Source organism: Salmo salar, chromosome 24, assembly GCF_965601325.2.
Source record: "Salmo salar chromosome 24, fSalSal1, whole genome shotgun sequence".
NCBI classification, from domain to species: domain Eukaryota; kingdom Metazoa; phylum Chordata; class Actinopteri; order Salmoniformes; family Salmonidae; genus Salmo; species Salmo salar.
Window position 1 is genome coordinate 4,146,715 of NC_138314.1, and position 26,737 is coordinate 4,173,451.

At 41.1% G+C, this 26,737-nt stretch overlaps 1 protein-coding gene across 1 annotated transcript in view; it reads left to right on the forward strand.

Moving 5' to 3' along the window:
* The window catches only part of castor1 (cytosolic arginine sensor for mTORC1 subunit 1), a 34,322-nt gene that overhangs the window by 3,901 nt on the left and 3,684 nt on the right, over positions 1-26,737 (forward strand). Inside the window, exons 2-4 of the mRNA XM_014171237.3 lie at positions 22,529-22,599; positions 25,603-25,796; positions 26,360-26,495. Coding sequence (XP_014026712.1) covers positions 22,529-22,599; positions 25,603-25,796; positions 26,360-26,495 — 401 coding nt within the window. The remainder of the gene's footprint in view (positions 1-22,528; positions 22,600-25,602; positions 25,797-26,359; positions 26,496-26,737) is intronic.

Genomic DNA, 26,737 nt, shown 5'->3' on the forward strand with positions numbered 1-26,737 from the left:
TTTTCCATCCTCATGATGCCATCTATTTTGTGAAATGCAACAGTCCCTCCTGCAGCAAAGCTTACATACTGTAGTTTGCCTGTCTTTAAATGGGAAGAAATGCCATCCATGTGTAACAGTGTAGGTTCCGTCCCTCTCTTCGCCCCAACCCGGGCTCGAACCAGGGACCCTTGCACACATCAACAACTGACACCCCACGAAGCATCGTTACCCATCGCGCCACGAAAGCTGCGGCCCTTGCAACGCAAGGGGAAACCCTACTTCAAGTCTCAGAGCGAGTGACGTCACCGATTGAAACACTATTAGCGCGCACCACCGCTAGCTAACTAGCCATTTCACATCGGTTACACATGCCAAGTGGGAGAAGGCAGTTTAAAAGGTTATTTATAGGCCAGATCTCACTTTATGTGAGGTCCAAGCAGCACTACCGGCTGTCTTCAAGGACTTGCTTATCATAAAAGTTTTATAGATCAGTCCAGGAACTTCAGTCTACCAGCTTAGGCACCATACTCTTCTGGCAAGCGTCATCAATGTTAGATTTGGCTTTTGCCCCTTGACTACCTTCTGACAACCAATTCTGGTGCATGATGACCTTTTTAGATGTTTAGACATGTATACAGCGGATATATTGCTCGATAATACATTCTAAAGGAATTTATCAGCGACTCCCTCCATTGAGTCAGTAGTAGGCTATTCATTGTACCTGTAGACATATTGCTATGGGTACACTACATGACAGTACATCTAGGACGTTCCCATGGCCTAGCCTGCAGTAGCTGTTTAGGGACTCTGGCTGTGTTTTTGTCTTTGTTGTCATGCTTTGTATTTATGTCATATTGCCCTATCATTCTGTTGTCTCCTGACCTTGATGTTTTCCTGTTTTTGGAGTGGGGGTCAGGCCATGTGGAGAAGGGGGGGGTTTATGCTGAATTGTTTAGACTAGAGTTACCATGAATGCATTTGGGGAACATATCAACAAACCCTAATGTAAACAATGTTCTTTTTTGAACAGCCTCATAATTGCATTAGGTATTTGAGTTCTCCCTATTACAGGCCTCTAGCTGCCATTTAATTAGTCCTATAGTAGGCTACCCAAGAAAGAGCACAAAATCGCCAAAAGCAAACAACCAGTTTTTTTAAGGAGGTAGGCTAACCAACCACTCAGAAGTCATCACCATGCATAGAAAGAAAGCAAAGCTTAAGTAGCCTATTTTTTTGTTTTAGCTCTGTCTGACAGTTTCTTCAGTAGCACAATTCTCATTCAGCATTGCTATTCTAGAAAAGCCATATGAGTGTGTGTGCTCAGCAATAATTAGCTAGTAAATGTGTCTTTTTATTAAGCCTTATCAGTTCTTTCTCTATTTAAGGTTATGTTTGAGGCCTTACTTTTTTCTATTCTTCTGGTGAAAATTGGTACCGCTAGCCTACATAAGGGTTTGAAGAAAAGCTTAAGGAGGAGGATGCAGTATCTCTTACTCTCAGCTGAGAGTCTGCTACAGTGTTGAACTATGATGGCCGTGTGTGCGTGGAGATGGTGGAAAAAGTCCCCACCATCATACTTGAGTAAAAGTAAAGGTACCTTAATAGAAAATGACTCAAGTAAGTCACCAAGTAAAATTATACTTGAGTAAAAGTATTTGGTTTAAAATATACTTAAGTATCAAAAGTAAAAGTATAAATCATTTTAAAATCCTTATATTAAGCAAACCAGATGGCACCATTCTCTTGTTTTTTTTAAATTTATGGAAAGCCACAGGCACATTAACATTCAGACATAATTAACAAACGAAGCATGTGTGTTTAGTGAGTCCGCCAGATCAGAGGAACCAGGGATGTTTGGTTGATACGTGTGAATTTGACTATTTTCCTGTCCTGCTAAGCATTAAAAATGTAATGAGTACTTTTGGGCGTCAAGGAAAATGTTTGGAGTAAAAAGTACAATATTTTCTTAAGGAATGTAGTGAAGTAAAAGTAGTCAAATTATAAATGGTAATGTACAGATACCAAAAAACGACTTAAGTAAAAATACTTTTATGTACTTTACACCTGTGTGTGTGTGTGTGTGTGTGTGTGTGTGTGTGTGTGTGTGTGTGTGTGTGTGTGTGTGTGTGTGTGTGTGCGCGCGCACACACTGTTAGCCTATGTTGCTACTGTGTTAATCTATGAAGTGTGTGTGCACACTGTACAGTGTTAGCCTATGTTGCTGCCTTCCCTATAAATACTGCCGATTCCGTGTAAAAGTCAACCTGAGCATGCACAAGTAAGGTTAGTCATTTCCAAATGAAAGCATTTTCATAATTACCCATAAACTGAACTCCAACATATAGATCTTAAGTAGGAAGTTGCATGCATTTTGACCATTTACAGAGTAGGTGGCCAAGTCTCAAAGGCTTTTCAGTCAATCATATTTCATGGCTTTTAGAAAGGGCTCAGTGTGCTTGTTTTTCCACTAAGCTGTCCCCCAGTATTTGTTATGAAGATGAGATATTAATGAAGCAATACAGATCAAATAGAAGTGTCTTGAGTTTTGTTTGCGTGTTCTGCAGCCTTGTAAAGATAGGGGGGTGACTGGTACAGACAATGTAACATCCACAACATTTTTTAGGAACATCTGATCATCTTGGATCTTTCTCTGTTAAGCTAACTTTCGTCAAGGTTTTGTGTGGTCTATAATTTGTTTCTTTTCATTGTCAGTATCCTTTTCCAGCATTATGATATCCGTAACATAACAGTTGTGGATGTGATGGATATTGATGGATCATATTTTGGCTTTAGAAGCTTCTGCATTCACCACATTTTGTGTGCTTATTCTTCAGAATTTCACTAGTGTGCTAGCTAAGATTCTCTTGGAAAATATATGCTGAAATGCATTTGTCATATGGCAGTACTGTTTAAAAAAAACAAAAAAAAAACATTTTTAAATAGAAGTGATTTTTGATAATCTGTGAATAGGGCTGGGAATTGCAAGGGATTTCACGATATATTATTTTCACGATACTTGGGTGCCGATACGATATGTATTGCTCACTATATGTCTGCTGAAGAGCGAGCATGAGAACACATTTTGATCAGTAACCACATTTTCATGCAAGTAAAGTCATACCGTATACAAAAAAAAAAATGACAACGGCTGTGATGGAAACAGGACGTTTCGGTACAATTCTGTGTATTGTACCAAGTGTATAGGCTCTATCACATCCGGCCATGATTGGGAGTCCCATAGGGCGGCGCACAATTGGCCCAGCGTCGTCCGGGTTTGGCCCGCGGTAGGCCGTCATTGTAAATAAGGATTTTGTTCTTAACTGACTTGCCTAATTAAATAAAAAAAGAAATGCCGACAAATAATTAGTTAATTCGACAAAGTGGGATGTTTTTGTTTCGGTAAAATGTATTATGCCAGAAATTGCAGTAGAAGCGCATTTATGCGCAAATGCTGATATAATAACCCTCATATCGAAGCAAACTTGGAGTCACGCGATGATATGTTGTGTGTGTGGTCCTCCCACTTCGACTCGGAAAACTATATAGTTTATTAGGTACAGATGAAGTAAGTTATGATTAACTTCACAGGGTGTTGAAAGTGCACCCTATAAGCTTAATGTTCCTTTCCAATAGATATAGATTTTTATTTGGCATATGAAAACTTAAGTGAAAAATTACTTTTTGTAATGCACCACATTTTCTCTTCAAGTCAGTTTGGTGTAAACGCACTACTGCAGGGAAAATGCAAATATTTTCTTTATGCATATTAGAATATTCACGTGAAAATCTGTCGCCAATTGGATGGAAACCTAGCTAGTCAGAGACATTAGAAGTCCTGAACATATTGGCTCACTATTTAAAAAGAAGATGGAGAACAAGCTATAGGATGAGAAATACCAGCGTTTTGGTGCAGGTACAGCTGACATGCGCTAGCTAACACTACCTATATCGATATAATATCGTCCAAAAATAATATTGAAATGTATAACTGTATTGTTTTTTCACTCCCATCACTAGTCCCAGAGTGTCTTTTTCAAATGAAAGCCCCCCAAAGTATACAGACTTCATCCAGTGTCCAGAAAAGTGTATTGTCAGTATACAGTAGGCACATTTTTATATCATCTATTTTTTTATATATTTTTTTACAATATTACAGAAATTGTAATACCCCCAAAAATTGTATTTGTGTCTAAATTGGTAAACTGATAAAGGTATATTTTGAGATATGACAAAATATAATATAACCTATTAGGGTGTGTTGCCTGGTCTAGTATACTATTCCGTCTACCTGTAATTATACTGTACAATCCTTAGGTACTATACCTTCTGCTGCCATTTAAAACATTACATATGACAACCAATGTGTTATAATAGATTTTGATCAAGAAATCATTAAGATTTTAATGCCCATTTCAGACTGTAACATCCATTAGTTGTTTTTCATACCTAAAGTAATAATGGAAATGTCAATATTTTCAAAATGATAGTTTTTGTGTTCAGCCAAGCCTTTCCTTTGAAATGGCAATCCATGTTATGACCTAAGACTTACAAACTCAGACCTTTGCTAATATGTTCAGTTTCCCCAAAAAGCTTGTCCGTTTCATGTAACATCCATGACACTTCTTATTTGCTTATTTCTTCAACAAGTCTGCTTTATTGGGTATACACGCCCCCCAAGGGGTACTATAGGCGCGCACACACACACACACAAAGTTACATTTATATTTTGTTTGTCCATTCTGTGAGACATGAAAGTTGTGATTTTTTTAAATTTATTTTTTGCAAATGGAATGTCCATAATGCTGGAATCTCCCATAAACGGAATAGGACTACTCTCCAATCTGTGGTACAAAGACCGAAGGGCAAGGCAAGCTAGCCCCTTTTTTCTCTGCAGCTTGCTAATGAGAGAGCATGGGTCGCAACAATGCCGCCTCTGAGCCAAAAACAATGGAGACTTTTCCACTTGCCTGCACCAGTAGGCAGTCAAGGTCGGTGCCCAATGTTTATACTGCGAAGGCCCGGGGGCCCTGGGCTAGCAACAGGGGAAGAGCTGGGTAAACTTTAGCCATTGTTTAAGAGAAGACACTTGCTATACACTGAGTGTATAAACATTAGGAACACCTACCTAATATTGAGTTGCACCCCCTTTTTCCCTCAGAACAGCCTCTTTGTCGGGACATGGACTCTAGAAGGTGTCAAGTGTTCCACAGGGAGGCTGGCCCATGTTGACTCCAATGCTTCCCACAGTTGTCAAGTTAGCTGGATGTCCTTTAGGTGTTGGATCATTATTGATACACAGGAAATTGATTGTGAAAAACTCAGCAGCATTGCTGTTCTTGACGTACTCAAACCGGTGCGCCTGGCTCCTACTACCATACCCCGTTCAAATGCACTGAAATATTTTGTCTTACCCATTCACCCTCTGAATGGCACAAATACACAATCCATGTCTCAAGGCTTAAACATCCTAATACATCTACACTGACTGAAGTGGATTTAACAAGTGACATTTAAGTGATCATAGCTTTCACCTGGTCCATTTGTCATGGAAAGTGCAGGTGTTCCTTATGTTTGGTACACTCAGTGTATAGTAGGTGCAGCGAAATGCTTATGTTACTAGCTCCAACAGTGCAGTAGAATGTCTAGCAAATAACACAAATACACAAATAATAAAACGAATCAAAACAAGAAATCAAATGTCAAAATAACAATCCAAAGTAATATATTAGTGAGCAGTGTCAGAATCCAGGATATAAATACGCGGTGTGTGTATATCATTTGGAAAAGAAAATGGTATGTACAGTAGTAGTTCATTCTAATATACCTACAGTATGTCGAATACAGTATACATACACCGTGAGGAAGAAACCGTATATAAACAGTACATAGATCGTAGAAGTGACCAGTGTTGAATATCTCTATATGCTTGGCGCGTTAGTCTCAAGGTGCAGGGCAGAGGACCGGGCAGGTAGCCGGCTAGTGATGCCTGTTCAACAGTCTGGTGGCCTGGTGATAGAAGCTGTTTCTCATGGTCCCGGCATTAATGCACCTGTACCGTCTGTCTGCTAGCTGGTAGCAGGGTGAACTAGGGCTGTGGCGGTGACCAAATTTCATCAGACGGTGATTGCCAAGCAAGTAACTGTCGGTCTCACGTAATTTATCATTAATTAACATAAACACATTTAGTATCTCCTGGAATCCACACAGCCTACAAGCCATTTATAAAAAGTCTAAGAAATCCATGTAATATAGCCTACACCTTCATAAGAAATCCATGATTTATTTTAGACAGGTCTAAATAAGCATGATATGAAGAAATTGCAGTCTATTTCAGAAGAAAAGAATAGCATACTCTGAGTTGTCCTGATGTGGCTATTACAAATGGCTGTGGGCTACACTAGTTCAACACCATAGTGCCCTCAAAGCTCATCACTAAGCTAAGGACCCTGGAGCTAAACACCTCCCTCTGCAACTGGATCCTGGACTCCCTGATGGGCCACCCCCAGGTGGTAAGGGTAGATAACACATCTGCCACTCTGATCCTCAACACGGGGGCCCATCAGGGGTGCGTGCTCAGTCCCCTCCTGTACTCCCTGTTCACTCATGACTGCATGGCCAGGCACGACTCCAACACCAAGTTTGCTGATGACACAGCAGTGGTAGACCTGATCACCGACAACGATGAGACAGCCAATAGGGAGGAGGTCAGAGACCTGGCCGTGTGGTGCCAGGACAACCTCTCCCTCAATGTGATCAAGACAAAGTAGATTGTGGACTACAGGAAAAGGAGGACAGAGCATGCCCCCATTCTCATTGACAGGGCTGTAGTGGAGCAGGTTGAGTGCTTCAAGCTCCTTGGTGTCCACATCACCAACAAACTAACATGATCCAAGCACAAGACAGTCGTGAAGAGGGCACGACAAAGCCTATTCCCCCTCAGGAGACTGAAATGATTTGGCATGGGTCCTCAGATCCTCAAAAGGTTCTACAGCTGCACCATCGAGAGCATCCTGACTGGTTGCATCACTGCCTGGTATAGCAACTGCTCTGCCTCTGACCGCAAGGCACTACAGAGGGTATTGCGTACGGCTCAGTACATCACTGGGGCCAAGCTTCCTGCCATCCAGGACCTCTATACCAAGTACATTAAATAAAAATGCAGGACAAAACACACATCACGACAAGAGAGACAACACTACATAAAGAGAGACCTAAGACGGCAACATAGCATGGTGACAACAGCATAGTAGCAACACATGGCAAAATCACGGTCGAACCAGGGGCTGAACCTGTTTTTTAATTCTAATTTTATTTTTTGGGGGCGTTTGTTAACAATTACTGTAGATATCAAACAAGAATGTCCAAGTTTCTTCGACAGAGGGGATCAAGCTGGTTCTATACCAATTTAGAGGCCAGGTCATGAAGGAAGGCTTGCTCATTAAAGTTTTTTAGCATGCGTCTATGACAAATCAGGACAGGTCGTTTCACTGAGCAGCCATTACGAACACAGGCTGTAAAACAGTGATCACTAAGGTACCAGTCTGGTGTTTTCTGTAATGACCTATCAGGATTATTTGTGAGGATAACATTGAGGAGAGTAGCCTTTTCTGGGTGTTTGGAGTCATACCTTGTGGGATTGGTAATAATCTGAGAAAGATTTAGGGAGTCTCATTGCTTTAGGACTTGGTCAGGTGGTTTAAGCATGTCCCAATTTAGGTCACCTAGCAGGACTAATTCAGACTTAGTGTAAAGAGCCAGGAGAGGGCTTAGGGCAGGTATGGTACAGGCCGGTGCTGATGGAGGATGATAACACCCTGCAACAGTCAACGAAGAGATATTTGAAAGTTTTATTGCTTAAAACCAGAAAATCAAATTGTTTGGGGACAGACTTGGTGGAGACAACCGAGCATTGAAGGTGATCCTTGGTAAAGATAGCCACTTCCCCACCTTTGGAAGATCGGTCTTGCTGAAAAAGGTTATAGCCAGAAAGGTTAACATCAGTATTCAAAACACTCTTTCTAAACCACGTCTCAGTAATGACTAACACATCTGGATTGAAGCTGTGAACCCACACTTTCAATTGATCCATTTTAGGTATTAAGCTTCTAGTGTTAAGGTGCAGAAAACCCAGGTTTTTACGAGAGCAGAAATCAGTGAAACAGATATCAGAGCACAAGTCAGAATTGGGGCTAAGCAAAAGTAGATAGGCCAGGGTGTACATGTACATTTCCAGATATCATCAACAGTAATACAATCAAGGCACGGCAGAGGACAGGGAGAGCTCTGCAGTGTTGCTTTATGACATTTGAATGTGCATTAGATGGCAGCAGGATCATATTATACAGCAATTTCATCAGGTAACATGAATACAAAGCCGGCAAGAGGTGGTTAGAATAGGATGGGGGGCCAAAAGTCAGTGTAACCAATAGAGTCAGAGTCCCGAGTGTGGGAACAAACAATCTATCCCACGGTTGGGTAAACAAGAAAGTTCATAGTCAACAAAGCATGCAGGAGTCATGAGGCAAATGGCAATGGCTAGCCCCCAAATAACGACTTGGGGCTAGCCATCTCACTCACATGGCTCTCCGTCACGTGATCGGGTCTTTCTCTAAGTGAAGACAGACACATCGGGGACGCAACTGCGCGTGTCCTTTTCCGACTGTCCACATTTACTTTTCGTCAGCCAACAAGATGAGTAGGCCTAACAGCAAAAGCACTAGCCTATATCAATCTGCTATCCCCCATAATATAGAAGTCGACCTATTCTGTGCAAGAAATAAATATTTCAAACATACTGTAGTCTGGGACAGTTGTGGGATGCGATAGATCCCAAATTAATACAACCACTAGCATAAAAATGTTTTTATGCAATGTGGCTGATGCAACCGATCAGAACGTTTAGCTTAAAATGTTGATAAACTATTAGGCTATATCTTCACATTGTAAGTGCAGCAATGCACACATGGTAGGAGGCTATAAGCGCAAATGTTCCGTTAGCGGACAACACCTTTATCAAAAGTGACCGCAAATGCAATTATGCATGTAATGCTTTTATTATAAAGGTGCATTTTTATGGTGAAAAATTATCTTCCCCAAACTTAACTCACACGCTGCTTATGTATGCCAACCCCTTGTAAAGCGGATTAATGTGCTTAATTTCAAGAAGTTATTTGGCCACTTTAGTTGTGATACAAACCTTGTTAAAACATATAGGCCTATGGGCTAGGCTACATGAGGTGTGCAACTATGATTTAGAAAAAGTCGCAAAAAAAGACATTGTTTCTTATGCTGGGCATCATTCACAAGTGATAATATATAATTCACAAGTGATAATATTGTCAACCATTAGACTATTCTTGATTTAATCTTGTCTTTACATATATATAAAAAATGTGACATTTTGTTTTGATTTAGAATGGACCATTTATCATGCACCTGTATCGAAACGGGGGCAGCATTTCGATACAGGTGCATCTATGCACTTAAATAGTGAATGGAGGACGCTTTTCCCCATGGTTTATCTTCATGCCAGCCAGGTAGGCTATACTCCTATTGTAAATATAAGCAATGTGCTTAACCTGTTGAGGGTAGGGGGCAGTATTGACACGGCTGGATAAAAAACATACCCGATTTACTCCTGCCCAGTAACTAGAATATGCATATAATTATTGGCTTTGGATAGAAAACACTCCAAAGTTTCTAAAACTGTTTGAATGGTGTCTGTGAGTATAACAGAACTCAAATGGCAGGTCAAAACCTGAGAGATTCCTTTACAGGAAGTGGCCTGTCTGACCATTTATTGTCTTTCTTTGACATCTCTTTCAAAAACTTAGGATCTCTGCGGTAACGTGACACTTCCCACGGCTCCAATAGGCTCTCAGAGCCCGGGAAAAACCTGAATGTCGTCATTCCAGCCCCAGGCTGAAACACATTATCGCCTTTCTCAAGTGGCCGATCAAGGGACTGTGGGCTTAGGCGCGTGCACTGGCCGCCCCCGTCTTTGTGTTTTTTCCTCTGTTTGCCGAAAAGGAGATTCCCGGTCGGAATATTATCGCTTTTTTACGAGATAAATTGCATAAAAATTGATTTTTAAACAGCGGTTGACATGCTTCGAAGTACGGTAATGGAATATTTAGAATTTTTTTGTCACGAATTGCGCCATGCGCACGACCCTGATTTACCATTTCGGATAGTTTCTGGAACGCACGAACAAAACGCCGCTATTTGGATATAACGATGGATTATTTGGGACCAAACCAACATTTGTTATTGAAGTAGAAGTCCTGGGAGTGCATTCTGACGAAGACAACAAAGGTAATAACATTTTTGTTATAGTAAACCTGATTTTGGTGAAGGCTAAACTTGCCGGGTGTCTAAATAGCTAGCCCGTGATGGCTGGGCTATGTACTTAGAATATTGCAAAATGTGCTTTCACCAAAAAGCTATTTTAAAATCGGACATATCGAGTGCATAGAGAAGTTCTGTATCTATAATTCTTAAAATAATTGTTATGCTTTTTGTGAACGTTTATCGTGAGTAATTTAGTAAATTCCCCGGAAGTTTGCGGGGGGTATGCTAGTTCTGAACGTCACATGCTAATGTAAAAAGCTGTTTTTTGATATAAATATGAACTTGATTGAACAAAACATGCATGTATTGTATAACATCATGTCCTAGGGTTGTCATCTGATGAAGATCATCAAAGGTTAGTGCTGCATTTAGCTGTCTTCTGGGTTTTTGTGACATTATATGCTAGCTTGAAAAATGTGTGTCTGATTATTTCTGGCTGGGTACTCTGCTGACATAATCTAATGTTTTGCTTTCGTTGTAAAGCCTTTTTGAAATCGGACAGTGTGGTTAGATTAACGTGAGTCTTGTCTTGAAATAGCTGTAAAATAGTCATATGTTTGAGAAATTGAAGTAATAGGATTTTTAAGGTATTTGAAAATCGCGCCACTGGATTACACTGGCTGTTGCGTAGGTGGGACGAATTCGTCCCGCCTAGCCCAGAGAGGTTAACATTTGGAAAGTTGAGAAATATAGGTGGTCTAGCCTATAGAACGCTGATGGGATCCTTGTCTTTTTACTAGCGGCCATCAATGTTTTCTCCCGCAATTGCATAGCCTATAGAAATGTTGTGCAACATGAGCTCATGGGCTCTCATGAAGTGTTTGATTAGATTTTTGAATACATTTGCATTGATGTCAGAGTCATTACAGGGACAATAGTGCTGAGTACCAGGCAGTTAGCAAGTTTGGTTGGCTACTAATGACCATCAGCAGAGCTTGGAGAAGAGTAATTATCGTGACTAATCGGTCATGTTGAATTTGACTGCCTTCGTGACTAGTGACCGCCGGTTTGGCGGTAATGTGGTCACCTCAACAGCCCTTGGGTGAACAGATCATGGCTTGGGTGGCTGAGGTCCTTAATGATCTTCTTGGTCTTTGTTTTGGCTGACCGCACCACTCTCTGGAGAGCCATGGGGTTGAAAGCGGTGTAGTTGCCGTACCAGGCGGTGATGCAGCCCGACAGAATGCTCTCAATGGTGCATCTGTAAAAGTTTGAGGGGCCATGACAAATTTCTTCAGTCGCCTCCGTTTGAAGAGGCACTGTTGCGCCTTGTTCAGCACAGTGTCGGTGTGTTGGAACCATTTTTATGTCCTCAGTGATGTGCACGCCAAGGAACTTTTTGCTTTTAACCCTGTCCACTGCGCCTCAGTTAATGTGCACGCTCACATACACACCATGGTCACCAGAAATGGTGAGAGATTGTGCATAATAGAATGACATCATCATGGCTCACACCCCTCCCACTTCTTCCGATGAAACATCAGTTGCAAAATCAAGTTCGCTCGCTCTCTTGCCGTCTCTCACAAATGTACTGTACGTCTGCTCACTCAACGCCACCAAAGAAATAACTTGTTTTTTCTTGTTCATCACCAATCATTAAGGTATGACTGTGCCTTTGTTGCTACATGCAGTGAACTGAGGACATAATGGAATGGATGCTTAGTTTTCTCATCTAAGCCTAGAATATAGAATTATAATGTTGAATCTCCCCGTCAGTGCCTCAGATGTTTTGAAGAAGCTTCATAGAAAAATGTGAATGATTACCACAGAAACAGGAAACTAACCCATCAACGGTGTTACGCAGATGGGAGGTTGAAGACCCGGCTCCAAACCATTAAAAAAGTGCCTGCTTAAATTAGGCGGTAACGACTTACTTTGACTACATATCCATAATGCATTTATAATACACAGGCATTTCATGAATGTGTTATAACGGGACCCAACCGCGTTATTAAAGCTTAATACAATATATCCATAGTGCATTCATATCATGCTATGCAAGAGCTCATATTTGGGTATCTTAATAGATGCATCATTACAATGACAGTGTAGTGTCATGGTTGTTCTCAAAAGTGTACTTCTGCTATACCAGCTCTTAGTGAATATGTCAAAAGGCCAAACTATATATATATATATATATATATATACTCTTTCGTAACTCATTAACAGCCCTCCTCCACATCCCAATTAACTTGGTCATACTGGTCTATAACGCACACATGAAAGGTCTATGTATGAATTCTATGCAGTCAAAGTAGTCTTTTTTTTCCCCCCATTTATAAAGCATTTATAGCTTTTGGTAATTTAACTGTGCAGTTTGCCACTATGATCTAGAACACCAACATTAAAGGTCTATTTATTAATTATATGCAGTCAATGTACTGTCATTTCTATTTAATTTCAAATGCATTTATAAACATGCCTCACTTATCAAGAAGAATACGGACACAACACAGAATGGTTCAAGGAAATATGAACATTTTTATTACAATTTTCCAATGTAGCTAGCACATAAATCAATTGCTGAGGATATTGCCAAAGAATCCTACTATTGGCAGTTATCTGTGACTTAAAAAAAAAAAAAAGATTTAACAAAGGTTGATATTCAAAGATTCAGACTCTTAACTATTTTTGTGAGTAGAACATAATCAAACAGGGTGGTAAAGCTAGCCAGCATTTCCCCCTTATTCATTAGCTAATTTAGCTAGCAGCTAGCTAAGCCCCTGGCACAATGTCAACACGTTTTCCAACTCTGTAAATAAAAGTTAGAAATTTGTCATAAAACGAATGAAACATTTTGTTACAATGTTAGGTAGCCATTTCACTATTTTAAAACAGGACATACAGTTGAAGTCGGAAGTTTACATACACTTAGGTTGGAGTCATTAAAACTCGTTTTTCAACGGTTTGCAACTGCACATGGGGACAAAGATCGTACTTTTTGGAGAAATGTCCTCTAGTCTGATGAAACAAAAATAGAACTGTTTGGCCATAATGACCATCGTTATGTTTGGAGGAAAAATGGGGAGGCTTGCAAGCCAAAGAACACCATCCCAACTGTGAAGCACGGGGGTGACAGCATCATGTTGTGTGGGTGCTCTGCTGCAGGAGGGGCTGGTGCACTTCACAAAATAGATGGCATCATGAGGTAGGAAAATTATGTGGATATATTAAAGCAACATCTCAAGACATCAGTCAGGAAGTTAAAGCTTGGTCGCAAATGGGTCTTCCAAATGGACAATGACCCCAAGCATACAGTCGTGGCCAAAAGTTTTGAGAATGGCACAAATATTAATTTCCAAAGTTTTCTGCTTCAGTGTCTTTAGATATTTTTGTCAGATGTTACTATGGAATACTGAAGTATAATTACAAGCATTTCATAAGTGCCAAAGGCTTTTATTGACAATTACATGAAGTTGATGCAATGAGTCAATATTTGCAGTGTTGACCCTTCTTTGCAGAGGTCTTGAAAATCTGCCCTGGCATGCTGTCAATTAACTTCTGGGCCACATCCTGACTGATGGCAGCCCATTCATGCTCAATCAATGCTTGGAGTTTGTCAGAATTTGTGGGTTTTTGTTTGTCCACCCGCCTCCTTGAGGATTGACCAAGTTCTCAATGGGATTAAGGTCTGGGGAGTTTCCTGGCCATGGAGCCAAAATATCTATGTTTTGTTCCCCGAGCCACTTACAGTGGGGAGAACAAGTATTTGATAAACCTGCAAAATCGGCAGTGTTCCTACTTACAAAGCATGTAGAGGTCTGTAATTTTTATCATAGGTACACTTCAACTGTGAGAGACGGAATCTAAAACAAAAATCTAGAAAATCACATTGTATGATTTTTTTTAAAGTTATGTCATGCAATAAAATTCAAATTAATAAGTATTTGATCACCTACCAACCAGTAAGAATTCCGGCTCTCACAGACCTGTTTGTTTTTCTTTAAGATGCCCTCCTGTTCTCCACTCATTACCTGTATTAACTGCACCTGTTTGAACTCGTTACCTGTATAAAAGACACCTGTCCACACACTCAATCAAACAGACTCCAACCTCTCCACAATGGCCAAGACCAGAGAGCTGTGTAAGGACATCAGGGATCTCCTTGCGAGCAAGGAGGCCTACAAGCTCTGTCAGGAGGAATGGGCCAAAATTCACCCAACGTGTTGTGGGAAGCTTGTGGAAGGCTACCCAAAATGTTTGACCCAACAATTTAAAGGCAATGCTACCAAATTCTAATTGAGTGTATGTAAACTTCTGACCCACTGGGAATGGGATGAAAGCTGAAATAAATTATTCTCTATTATTCTGACATTTCACATTCTTAAAATAGTGGTGATCCTAACTGACCCAAGACAGTTGATTTTTACTAGGATTAAATGTCAGGAATTGTGATACACCTTAGCCAAATACATTTAAACTAAGTTTGTTAACTTCCGACTTCAACTGTGTTCACTTCGGGTTACAACCTAGCATTCTTTTGGTTTCTTATTAGCTATTTTTTATTTTAAATGTGCAAACATACAATGTCAGTCATGAACTCCTATTGGTTGTTGTTAGGGACTCTTTGTTAGTTCCCCCTTCTGTTTGAGTGACAATTTTTGGTTTCTTGCTGGGGAACATCCCTGTCAGTGTTTCCCAGCAAGAAACCAAAAATAGTTTATCAAACGGAAGGGAGAACGAACAAAGTCCCTAGCAACAACCAAAATGGGTCGGGTTCTGAAAGATACCCATGGGGTGTCCACTGAAAGTTGATTAGCATCAACGGGGACCTAAAAGACACACACCAGGAGTGCCCAATAAATTTGCATAAGAGACAAACAAAAATAAAACCCACACTAAACTTAAAGACTGGAAGCAAACCAAAGTGGAGCAAAAGGAAAAACAAGGAAGATGAGATTTATTTTTTTATTTTAAGAAATCAAATGGGGCGAGCTAACTGAAGGTGTTAACCCTCCCCAACTCTCAAGTCAACTGGCGCACTGGGCCAGCAGCTCTTAAATATCACCTGTGCCAACACAGATGAAACACCTTCTCACTAACGAGATGACAAGCCAGCACAGGTCTAACACATACTGACTAACGAGGTGACACCAATCGGTGTGCCCAAACTGCTAACGTCCAACCTTGAAATATAAATGGAAAAGCCAAATCCTGTAACACCTTCCCCCTTAAGACAACAAATATATATTTTGTTGGACAAAACCGACAGAAAACAACTTCAATTTCACAACATGATCCACTTAAATGCGTCGCTATTTAAATGCATTGCCTTGTCCAATATAAACATGGTGTTTACTGGCTGTCAACACTTCGACAAAACATCATACATACATGCATGCATGCAAGTCAAATTTGGACACCTAATCATTCCAGGGTTTTTCTTTATTTTTTATATTTTTACATTGTAGAATTATAGTGAAGACGACAAAACTATTAAATAACACATATGGAATCATGTAGTAACCAAAAAAGTGTTAAACAAATCAAAATATATTTGAGATTCTTCAAAGTAGCCACCCTTTGCCTTGATGACAGCTTTGTACACTCTTGGCATTCTCTCAACCAGCTTCACCTGGAATGCTTTTCCAACAGTCTTGAAGGAGTACCCACATATGCTGAGCACTTGACTGCTTTTCCTTCACTCTGCAGTCCAACTCATCCCAAACCATCTCAATTGGGTTGAGGTCGGGTGATTGTGGAGGCCAGGTCATCTGATGCAGCACTCCATCACTCTCCTTCTTGGTCAAATAGCCCTTACACAGCCTGGAGGTGTGTTGGGTCATTGTCCTGTTGGAAAAACAAATGATAGTCCCACTAAGCGAAAACCACATGGGATGGTCTGTCGCTGCAGAGTGCTGTGGTAGCCATGCTGGTTAAGTGTGCCTTGAATTCTAAATAAATCACTGACAGTGTCACCAGCAAAGCACCACCACACCGTCTCCTCCATGCTTCACGGTGGGAACAACACATGCGGAGATCATCCGTTCACCTACTCAGCGTCACAGACACTGCAGTTGGAACCAAAAATCTCAAATTTGAACTCATCAGACCAAAGGACAGATTTTCACCTGTCTAATGTCCATTGCTCGTGTTTCTTGGCCGAAGCAAGTCTCTTCTTCTTATTGGTGTCCTTTAGTCGTGGTTTCTTTGCAGCAATTTGACCATGAAGGCCTGATTTCACGCAGTCTCCTCTGAACAGTTGATGCTGAGATGTCTGTTATTGGTGGACCAAAAAAAGCTGAAACCTGTTAATCGGCCGAAATGTTATATATATATATATATATATAAACACACACACACACACACACACACACACACACACACACACACACAGAGAATATAATGACAATTACAACAATACTGAGTGAACCTTTTTTTTTACATTTTACTTAATATAATACATAAAATCTTAGTCTCATAAATAATGAAACATGTTCAATTTGGTTTAAATAATGCAAAAACACAGTGTTGGAGAAGAAAGTAAAAGTGCAATATGTGCCATGTAAAAAAGCTTTCGTTTAAATTCCTTGCTCAGAACATGAGAACATATGAAAGCTGGTGGTTCAATATTCCCAGTTAAGAAGTTTTAGGTTGTAGTTATTATAGGAATTATGACTCGTCAACTATTTCTCTCTACCATTTGTATTTCATATACCTTTGACTATTGGATGTTCTAATAGGCACTTTGGTATTGGCAGCCTAATCTCGGGAGTTGATAGGCTTGAAGTCATAAAGAGCGCTGTGCCTCAAGCATTGCTAAGAGCTGCTCGCAAACGCAGTTAAGTGCTGTTTGAATGAATGCTTACGAGCCTGCTGCTGCCTACCACCGCTCAATCAGACTGCTCCATCAAATATCAAATCATAGACTTAATTATAATAAATACACAGAAATACGAGCCTTTGGTCATTAATATAGTCAAATCCGGAAACTATCATTTCGAAAACAAAACGTTTATTCTTTCAGTGAAATACGGAACCATTCTGTATTTTGTCGAATGGGTGGCAACCCAAAGTCTAAATATTGCAGTTACATTACACAACCTTCAATGTTATGTCATAATTATGTAAAATTCAGGCAAATTAATGACGGTCTTTGTTAGGAAGAAACAGTTTGCAACGAGCCATGCGGCCCAAACTGTTGCATATACCCTGACTCTGCTTGCACTGAATGCAAGAGAAGTGACACAATTTCCATAGTTAATATTGCCTGCTAACATGCATTTATTTTAACTAAATATGTAGGTTTAAAAAATATATACTTCTTTGTATTGATTTTAAGAAATGTTTATGGTTTGGTACATTTCTGCAACAAATGCTTTTTTTCACGAATGCGCTTTTGTTAAATCATCACCCGTTTGTCAAAGTATTTTTTTATTTTACTAGGCAAGTCAGTTAAGAACAAATTCTTATTTTCAATGACGGCCTAGGAACAGTCTTGTTCAGGGGCAGAACGACAGATTTGTACCTTGTCAGCTCGGGGATTCGAACTTGCAACCTTTCGGTTACTAGCCCAATGCTCTAACCTACCCTGCCACCCCAAGGCAGTAGGCTGTGATTCGATGATAAATTAACAGGCACCGCATTGATGATATGCAACGCAGGACAAGTTAGTTAACTACACATGGTTGATGATATTACTAGATTAACTAGTGATTATGTGAAGATTGATTGTTTTTTATAAGATAAGTTTAATGCTAGTTAGCAACTTACCTTGGCTCATTGTAGCCACAAGGTCCTTTTGACACTGCACTCACATAACAGGTGGTCAGCCTGCCACGCAGTTTCCTCATGGATTGCAATGTAATTGGCCATAATTGGCATCCAATAAGGCCGATTACCGATTTGTTATGAAAACTTGAAATCGGCCCTGATTAATCGGTCGACCTCTAGTCTGTTACTTGAATTCTGTGAAACATTTATTTGGGCTGCAATCTGAAGTGCATTTAACTTTAACTTCTTCCTTTCCTGTATCGGTCCTTGTGAGAGCTAGTTTCATCATAGCGCTTGATGGTTTTTGCAAGTTCTTGCCATTTTCTGGATTGATTGACCTTCATGTCTTAGTCATGATGGACTGTCATTTCTCTTTTGTTTATTTGAGCTGTTCTTGCCATAATATGGACTTGGTCTTTTACCAAATAGGGCTATCTTCGGTATACCACCCATACCTTGTCACAACACAACTGATTGGTTCAAACACATTAAGAAGGAAAGAAATTCCACAAATTAACTTTTAACAAGGCACACCTGTTCATTGAGATACATTCCAGGTGCCTACCTCATGAAGCTGTATGAGAGAATGCCAAGAGTGTGCAAAGCTGTCATCAAGGCAAAGGGTGGCTATTTGAAGAATCTGAAATATAAAATATATTTTGATTTGTTTAACACTGTTTTGCTTACTACATGATTCCATATGTGTTATTTCATAGTTTTGATGTCTTCACTATTATTCTACAATGTAGAAAATAATACAAATAAATAAAAACCCTGGAATGAATATTTTTTTATTATATATATATATATATATATATATATATATATATATATATATATATATATATATATATATATATATATATATATATATACACACACATTACATTTAAGTCATTTAGCAGACGCTCTTATCCAGAGCGACTTACAAATTGGTGCATTCACCAAATGATATCCAGTGGAACAACCACATTACAATAGTGCATCTAAATCTTTTAGGGGGGGGGGGGGGGGGGTTAGAAGGATTACTTTATCCTATCCTAGGTATTCCTTAAAGAGGTGGGGTTTCAGGTGTCTCCGGAAGGTGGTGATTGACTCCGCTGTCCTGGCGTCATGAGGGAGCTTGTTCCACCATTGGGGTGCCAGAGCAGCGAACAGTTTTGACTGGGCTGAGCGGGAACTGTGCTTCCTCAGAGGTAGGGGGGCCAGCAGGCCAGAGGTGGATGAACGCAGTGCCCTTGTTTGGGTGTAGGGCCTGATCAGAGCCTGAAGGTATGGAGGTGCCGTTCCCTTCACAGCTCCGTAGGCAATCACCATGGTCTTGTAGCGGATGCGAGCTTCAACTGGAAGCCAGTGGAGAGAGCGGAGGAGCGGGGTGACGTGAGAGAACTTGGGAAGGTTGAACACCAGACGGGCTGCGGCATTCTGGATGAGTTGTAGGGGTTTAATGGCACAGGCAGGGAGCCCAGCCAACAGCGAGTTGCAGTAATCTAGACGGGAGATGACAAGTGCCTGGATTAGGACCTGCGCCGCTTCCTGTGTGAGGCAGGGTCGTACTCTGCGAATGTTGTAGAGCATGAACCTACAGGATCGGGTCACCGCCTTGATGTTAGTGGAGAACGACAGGGTGTTGTCCAGGATCACGCCAAGGTTCTTAGCACTCTGGGAGGAGGACACAAGGGAGTTGTCAACCGTGATGGCGAGATCATGGAACGGGCAGTCCTTCCCCGGGAGGAAGAGCAGCTCCGTCTTGCCGAGGTTCAGCTTGAGGTGGTGATCCGTCATCCACACTGATATGTCTGATATATATATATATATATATAACATTGTTTCCTTTTTATATTTTTTATATAGCTGCCTAAAACTCGGAAGTTTTGAAAAACAGAGGTAAAATCACATACATTTCTATAACTCTCACTCCCTTGGTACGAGCCCAACCAAAACAAACCTTATCTAAAATACGGCAAACCGTTTAGTCAAAACAAAATGTGTGCCAGGGACATACTGGCTAAACACACAACTTATTGACTGCCCATCCATGAAAGACTATCAGCAACCAGATTGTCCTTACCACGGATATGTCTGATTTCAAGGGGAAACTCCTGCAATATTAATCTTTTTTTTAATATATATATACTTAAATAACTATTGCTATGAGTCTGAAATGGGGAATTAAATTTGAATGCTTTGAACATTTAAAAAAAAAAAAGTAATCTTTATTTAACTAGGCAAGTCAGTTAAGAACAAACTCTTATTTACAATGACGGCCTACCAATGACTGCCTTGTTCAGGGGCAGAACGACAGATTTTTTACCTTGTCAGCTCGGGGATTCGATCCAGCAACCTTTCGGTTACTGGCCCGACGCTCTAACCACTAGGCTATTCATCTATTCAAGAAAAGTCATACTGAAAAATGGCAGTAGTAGGATTCTTTGGTGATGTCCTCATCAATTGTTTTATGTGCTAGCTACATCTGGAAAATGTGAGGCATGTTTATATATTCTTGTTTTATGAATGGAAAAATAGAAATTACATTACATTGACTGCATATAATTCATTCATGTGTGCGTTTTATAGACCAGCATGACCAAGTTAATTGTGATGTGGAGGGCTGTTAATGAGTTACGAAAGAGTTATGATATGACCCTCAACTACATGATTTGATCCGTAGAATTTACCTTGAGGATTCAACCCTGTCAGGATTTTCATGCACCATTGACCTCAGTGAGAAGAAAAAGAAGCTAAGTCAAGGGTCTGTACTGGCCAGTGGGGGAAATGGGGCTGGTACAGGCTGGCTATATATTAGCATCATTTTCTAAACGTGGTTTGGCCTTTTGTCATATTCACTAAGAGCTGGTATGGCAGAACCACACTTTTGAGAACAGCCGTAATGACGCTATGCTGACATTGTGATAATGCATCTATTAAGATACCTAAAAATGAGCTCTTGCATAGCATGACATGAATGTGCTATGGATATATTTCATGAACCTTTAATAATGTGGTTGGGACCTGTTATAACAAGTTCATGAGATGTTTATAGTTTTGTAATTAATGTGTTATGAATAGGAAGTCAAAGTAAATTGTTACCAATTAGGCTAACTATAATGCACTCTCCCGCTGGTATAAAAATAATTCATGAGCTTTTAATGTTTTTTCCATGAGAAGGCTAGCCTAAACAAAGCAGACAGAGGGTTGCTAGCACTGTCCTCTCTCCCTTCTTCTTGCGGGCTTAACAATAACAAGTGGAAAATCTAGGCCTAAAATCCTGAAGCAAATTTTTACAAGCCCCGTTCATACTCTGGGCCTTGGCACTGGCTACCTATCAGGAAGTAGCTGTAGAGCTGGACAGAGTGAGAGGTCAACAGGAAGGGCTGGCTAGGAGGTGGCAGGAGACAATGGGCTGCTATGTTAGCTCGCTACCTTGCTCGCTATACAGTCGGCTGGGTGTAGCTGTCTTTTTTTTTTTTGGCTGCGTCCAAAATGGCTCCCCTATTTCTTACTGTATGATGTGCAGTGCTCTACTTTTTATGCATTACCATGGTCAAAAGTAGTGCACTATGTAGGGAATAGGGTGCCATTTCAGACACACCCCCCTCTTTTAGATGAATTTCCCCGTCTCATGGAACCAGCAGATTACATTTTGCTGAGTAGGACCGTATTCTAGTGTAATGCAGCTGGTGGGAGACGGGATGATGAGGGGGGGGAGGATGTTGCACAGTTTAATCATCCAGAAGATTAGATGGTCTGACTCTGCAACTTTGCACTCATGACAACGACCATAGAAGTTGACTAGTATATAGACCTAGAGCACCATCCGATCTGGGACTAGGCTATGTCTGTTCTCTTCCGTTTTGCAACTACCGCTTTGCAGGGGAGAGGGGTGGGGTTTAATGAGACCCTTATCATTATGCTGAATGCACTGACTAGCACTTTGTGAAACCTGCTCTTTCAGTACACTCCTCTCCTGGACATGTTCAACTTTGTATTCTGCCCAGGGCCCGATCTCATCCCATAGTTCTCCTGAATGGATCTCTCTCCCGCTGGGCAGGGGACCGCCTGCCACAAAGACAACTGTGTGTCCCTGAAACTCCCCCTGTCCCAAAATCTGAGACCTAAGTATTTTGGGTTCAGGCCTGAAGTGAATCTACTCCGAGTCCCCCGCTTACCTCAATGTTCCCAGTGCTCCCCACTGCTAGGCTACACAGCAATAGGCCTAACAAATGGGGCCCTCGAAAGAATGACTGTGCTGCCAACCCATCTAAAAACAGGTCTGGCTCTGCTCTCTCCAGGATAAAAAAAAATAAAAACTGTGGGTGATTGAAGCAAAGCAGGACCTTGTTGATTTGGGCACACACACATTGTGAGCAGAGCAGACCAAGCTGGGGGAATGTTGGCACAGGGAAGACTAGAGCTTGGCTTGGTGATTGGCCAGCAGTTTGCCTCTTGTCTATCCCTTTCTCTCTTTCTCCGTCTCTCTCAGATGCAAGTTCTTCAGTCTGACAGAGACCCCAGAGAACTTCACTGTCGTCCTTGATGAAGAGGGATTTAAAGGTAAATGATTCCCCTACTTCTTATCAAGTTAACCAGAGGCACCACTTAACAAACCTCCGTCCATGGCCTATTCTCAATCACACTCCCTTAACATGCTGCAACAACTTCAACGTCACATCACATGTTTTTATGGCCCATTCTTATCTTTGAGTCATATTATTCCCAGCGTCTTTTTCTCACAGATGTAGTTGATATTACGGGCGCATACTGCCTCCGGGCCTTCTCTCTTTCTATTTTAAGAGGTGAAAGCTGGTGCAGAGAAGCCACAAGGGGCTTCTTCTGACAAATTATTGTAATCAGAACAGTGGCCCTTTTGAAGGGGAATAGAGAGATGGAAAGGGGAATGACAGAGCGAGAGCAATAGGGGGAAAGAGAGGGAGGGTATGAGCGAGTGACGTTTCATTAGTGATTGAAGGGTCCTGGAACTGCCTGTTAATGTTGTGAATAAATACCATTTAGTTTCCCAGTCAACAAGTGTTCAATTACTTCAGGGGATGAAAAACAAGTTCACTTCACACATTTGAAACATAATGCTATAGAGGATAAAGTAACAGCAACAAACACATTTCCTTTAGAAAACTCAGAGCTGAATGCATACATGGTTCAATCCAGTACAATGCATTATTAGCCTGTGTCTTATATACAGTTGAAGTCAGAAGTTTACATACACCTTAGCCAAATACATTTAAACTCAGTTTTTCACAATTCCTGACATTTAATCACAGTAAAAAGTCCCTGTCTTAGGTCCGTTAGGATCTTTATTTTAAGAATGTGAAATGTCAGAATAATAGTAGAGAGAATGATTTACTTCAGCTTTTATTTCTTTTATCACATTCCCAGTAGGTCAGAAGTTTACATTACACTCAATTAGTATTTGGTAGCATTGCCTTTAAATTGTTTAACTTGGGTCAAACGTTTCGGGTAGCCTTCCACAAGCTTCCCACAATAAGTTGGGTGAATTTTGGCCCATTCCTCCTGACAGAGCTAGTGTAACTGAGTCAGGTTTGTAGGGCTCCTTGCTCGCACACGCTTTTTCAGTTCTGCCCACAAATTTTCTACAGGTTCGAGGTCAGGGCTTTGTGATGGCCACTCCAATACCTTGACTTTGTTGTCCTTAAGCCATATTGCCACAACTTTGGAAGTATGCTTGGGGTCATTGTCCATTTGGAAGACTCATTTGCGACCAAGCTTTAACTTCCTGACTGATGTCTTGAGATGTTGCTTAAATTATGTGGATATATAATTTTCCTTTCTCGTGATGCCATCTATTTTGTGACGTGCACCAGCCCCTCCTGCAGCAAAGCACCCCCACAACATGATGCTGCCACCCCCGTGCTTCACGGTTGGGATGGTGTTCTTCGGCTTGCAAGCATCCCCCTTTTTCCTCCAAACATAACGATGGTCATTATGTTCAACTAGTTATATTTTTTTGTTTCATCAGCCCAGAGGACATTTCTCCAAAAAGTATGATCTTTGTCCCCATGTGCAGTTGCAAACCGTAGTCCTAGCTTTTTTATGGCGGTTTTGGAGCAGTGGCTTCTTCCTTGCTGAGCGGCTTTTCAGGTTATGTCGATATAGGACACATTTAACTGTGGATATAGATACTTTTGTACCTGTTTCCTCCAGCATCTTCACAAGGTCCTTTGCTGTTGTTCTGGGATTGTTTTGCACTTTTCGCACCAAAGTATGTTCATCTCTAGGAGACAGAACATTATGACGGCTGCGTGGTCCCTTGGTGTTTATACTTGCATACTATTGTTTGTACAGATGAACGTGGTACCTTCATCAGGCGTTTGGAAATTGCTCCCAAGGATGAACCAGACTTTTTTTTTCCTGAGGTCTTGGGCTGATTTCTTTTGAGTTTACCATAATGTCAAGCAAAGAGGCACTGAGTTTGAAGGTAGGCCTTGAAATGCATCTGTAGGTGCACCTCCAATTGACTCAAATGATGTCAATTAGCTTATCAGAAGCTTCTAAAGCCATGACATCATTTTCTGGAATTTTCCAAGCTGTTTAAAGGCACAGTCAACTTAGTGTATGTACATTTCTGACCCACTGGAATTGTGATACAGTGAAATAATCTGTCTGTAAACAATTGTTGGAAGAATTACTTGTGTCATGCACAAAGTAGTTGTCCTAACCGACTTGCCAAAACTATAGTTTTGTGGAGTGGTTGAAAATCGAGTTTTAATGACTCCAACCTAAGTGTATGTAAACTTCTGACTTCAACTGTAAATGGTGGTTGTGCACCAGGACCATCCTACTCAATGAATGTCATACAAATAAAAATAGTGAAACATTAAAGTATGCAACTATACAAAATATATTCACTTGTCACCAAATAACTGATTAAAACACTGTTTTGCAATGAAGGTGAGGACTGAGCAATATCCTGTTTATGGGTCAGTTTAGACCCTCTAGGCCCAGTAGGGAATAGTGTTGTTTTCCCTGGCCCGTGCCCATCCGGTGTGAATAGACTGGTGCAAACAGAGCGGAGAGTTAGGAGGGTCTGGTTGAACCCTGACACTTGACCCCTGCCCAGACCACACACACACACACACACACACACAATAACCATCAAGCAGTCTAGTGATAGAAGTAGCCTACTGCTCCAGAATCACCTTACCCTCCCCAAATCTTAATCTCAACCACTTAGAGGTACAACTACGAAACTGACTTTAGATCAGTCTCTTTGGGAAACTCCATCCTAGTCCCAACTTGTTTCTATGTCATGACATAGGATCCACTTCCTGGTTGTAACTCATAGCTAACTCATAGTTTATAAATAGCGTAGGTATTTTAGAGCCCCATGAAGGAAGGCACTGGCAGTCGGGGTGGAGTTCAGAGGAAATTACTTAAAGCAGCTGTGTAGACATGGCTTGAGGCTAGGTTGGTAAAATAACAACTTTGCATTTGGCCTGTGTCCAACTTGTGTGTGTTGTTTGTGTGTGTCTGCTCCCTGTCCTGACGTGACCCTCACCCCTCCCCTACTCCCCCCTCCAGAGCTACAGCCCTCGGAGCACCTTCAGGTGGAGGGATCCGTGTGGCTGCCACTCAACGTCATCTCCAACGGCAACGCTTCCAGCAGCTCACAAGCGGTGGGCGTGACCAAGATCGCCAAATCCGTCATCGCCCCGTTGGCCCAGCAGCACGTGTCAGTCTTCATGCTGTCCACCTATCAGACGGACTTCATCCTGGTGAGTCCGCAAACTGTGGCTGTAATTCCGACCAGTTTATACCTGGGGCTGATTGGGTTGGCTGATACGATTTATTTATTGTTCTTCTACAACATAATGGGCCTTAATGTCCAGACAGAAATTCTGTTTTGTTACACCCTCCTAAACATGGCCCTGATGTCTAACCGTGACAGTTGCTAAGCGATAGGCTGTATTATTTGTCAACTTGACATTTTTAACAGGTGAGGTATTAACAGCCACTGTACTGAGAACCGGAACTTAGCTGAATATTCTAATAGCAGTTGTTGACGTCTCACCAGTGAAAGTGTTAAGTGGGCAGAAATAGCAAACGTAGTGCCAGACGGCCCCGTCAGCAAATATGTTAATTCCTGACATAGTTCTCAGAGTTCATGGGCTCTGTTATGACAGGGCAAAATACTGGTAGTGTCAAAAGAGGGAAGGAGCATATTACACAAGGGTGGTAGTGTTGAGCCAGGTAGGCAACTAGTCTATTTTGACTACAAAGTAAGCTTTTTTTCCGTTTTTTATTTATTTATTTATTTATTTATTTATTTTTTCCTCAGGTGCGGGAGAAGGACCTGGCTGTAGTTATCCACACTCTGGAGGAAGAGTTCAACATCTACAGAGAGGTGGGGGGAGAGTACTCAGCTGTACTCAGCCAAGATGTCCGCAATGGCTTCCAGAAGAACGGCAAAGAAGGTACGGTTCAGGAGAGAGGGATGAGGTAGGGGGAAGGATGGGGAGAGAAGGAGACAGATGGAATGTGCAACAAATGTACATTAACACCAAAGTTAACCCATTTTGGATTTGACATGCAGTTAAATCCATTATCTCTGACTAATAGCTGATGCATACAGTGCATTTGGAAAGTATTCAAACCCCTTTTTCCACATTTTGTTACGTTACAGCCTTATTCTAAAATTGAAATACATTGCAAATGT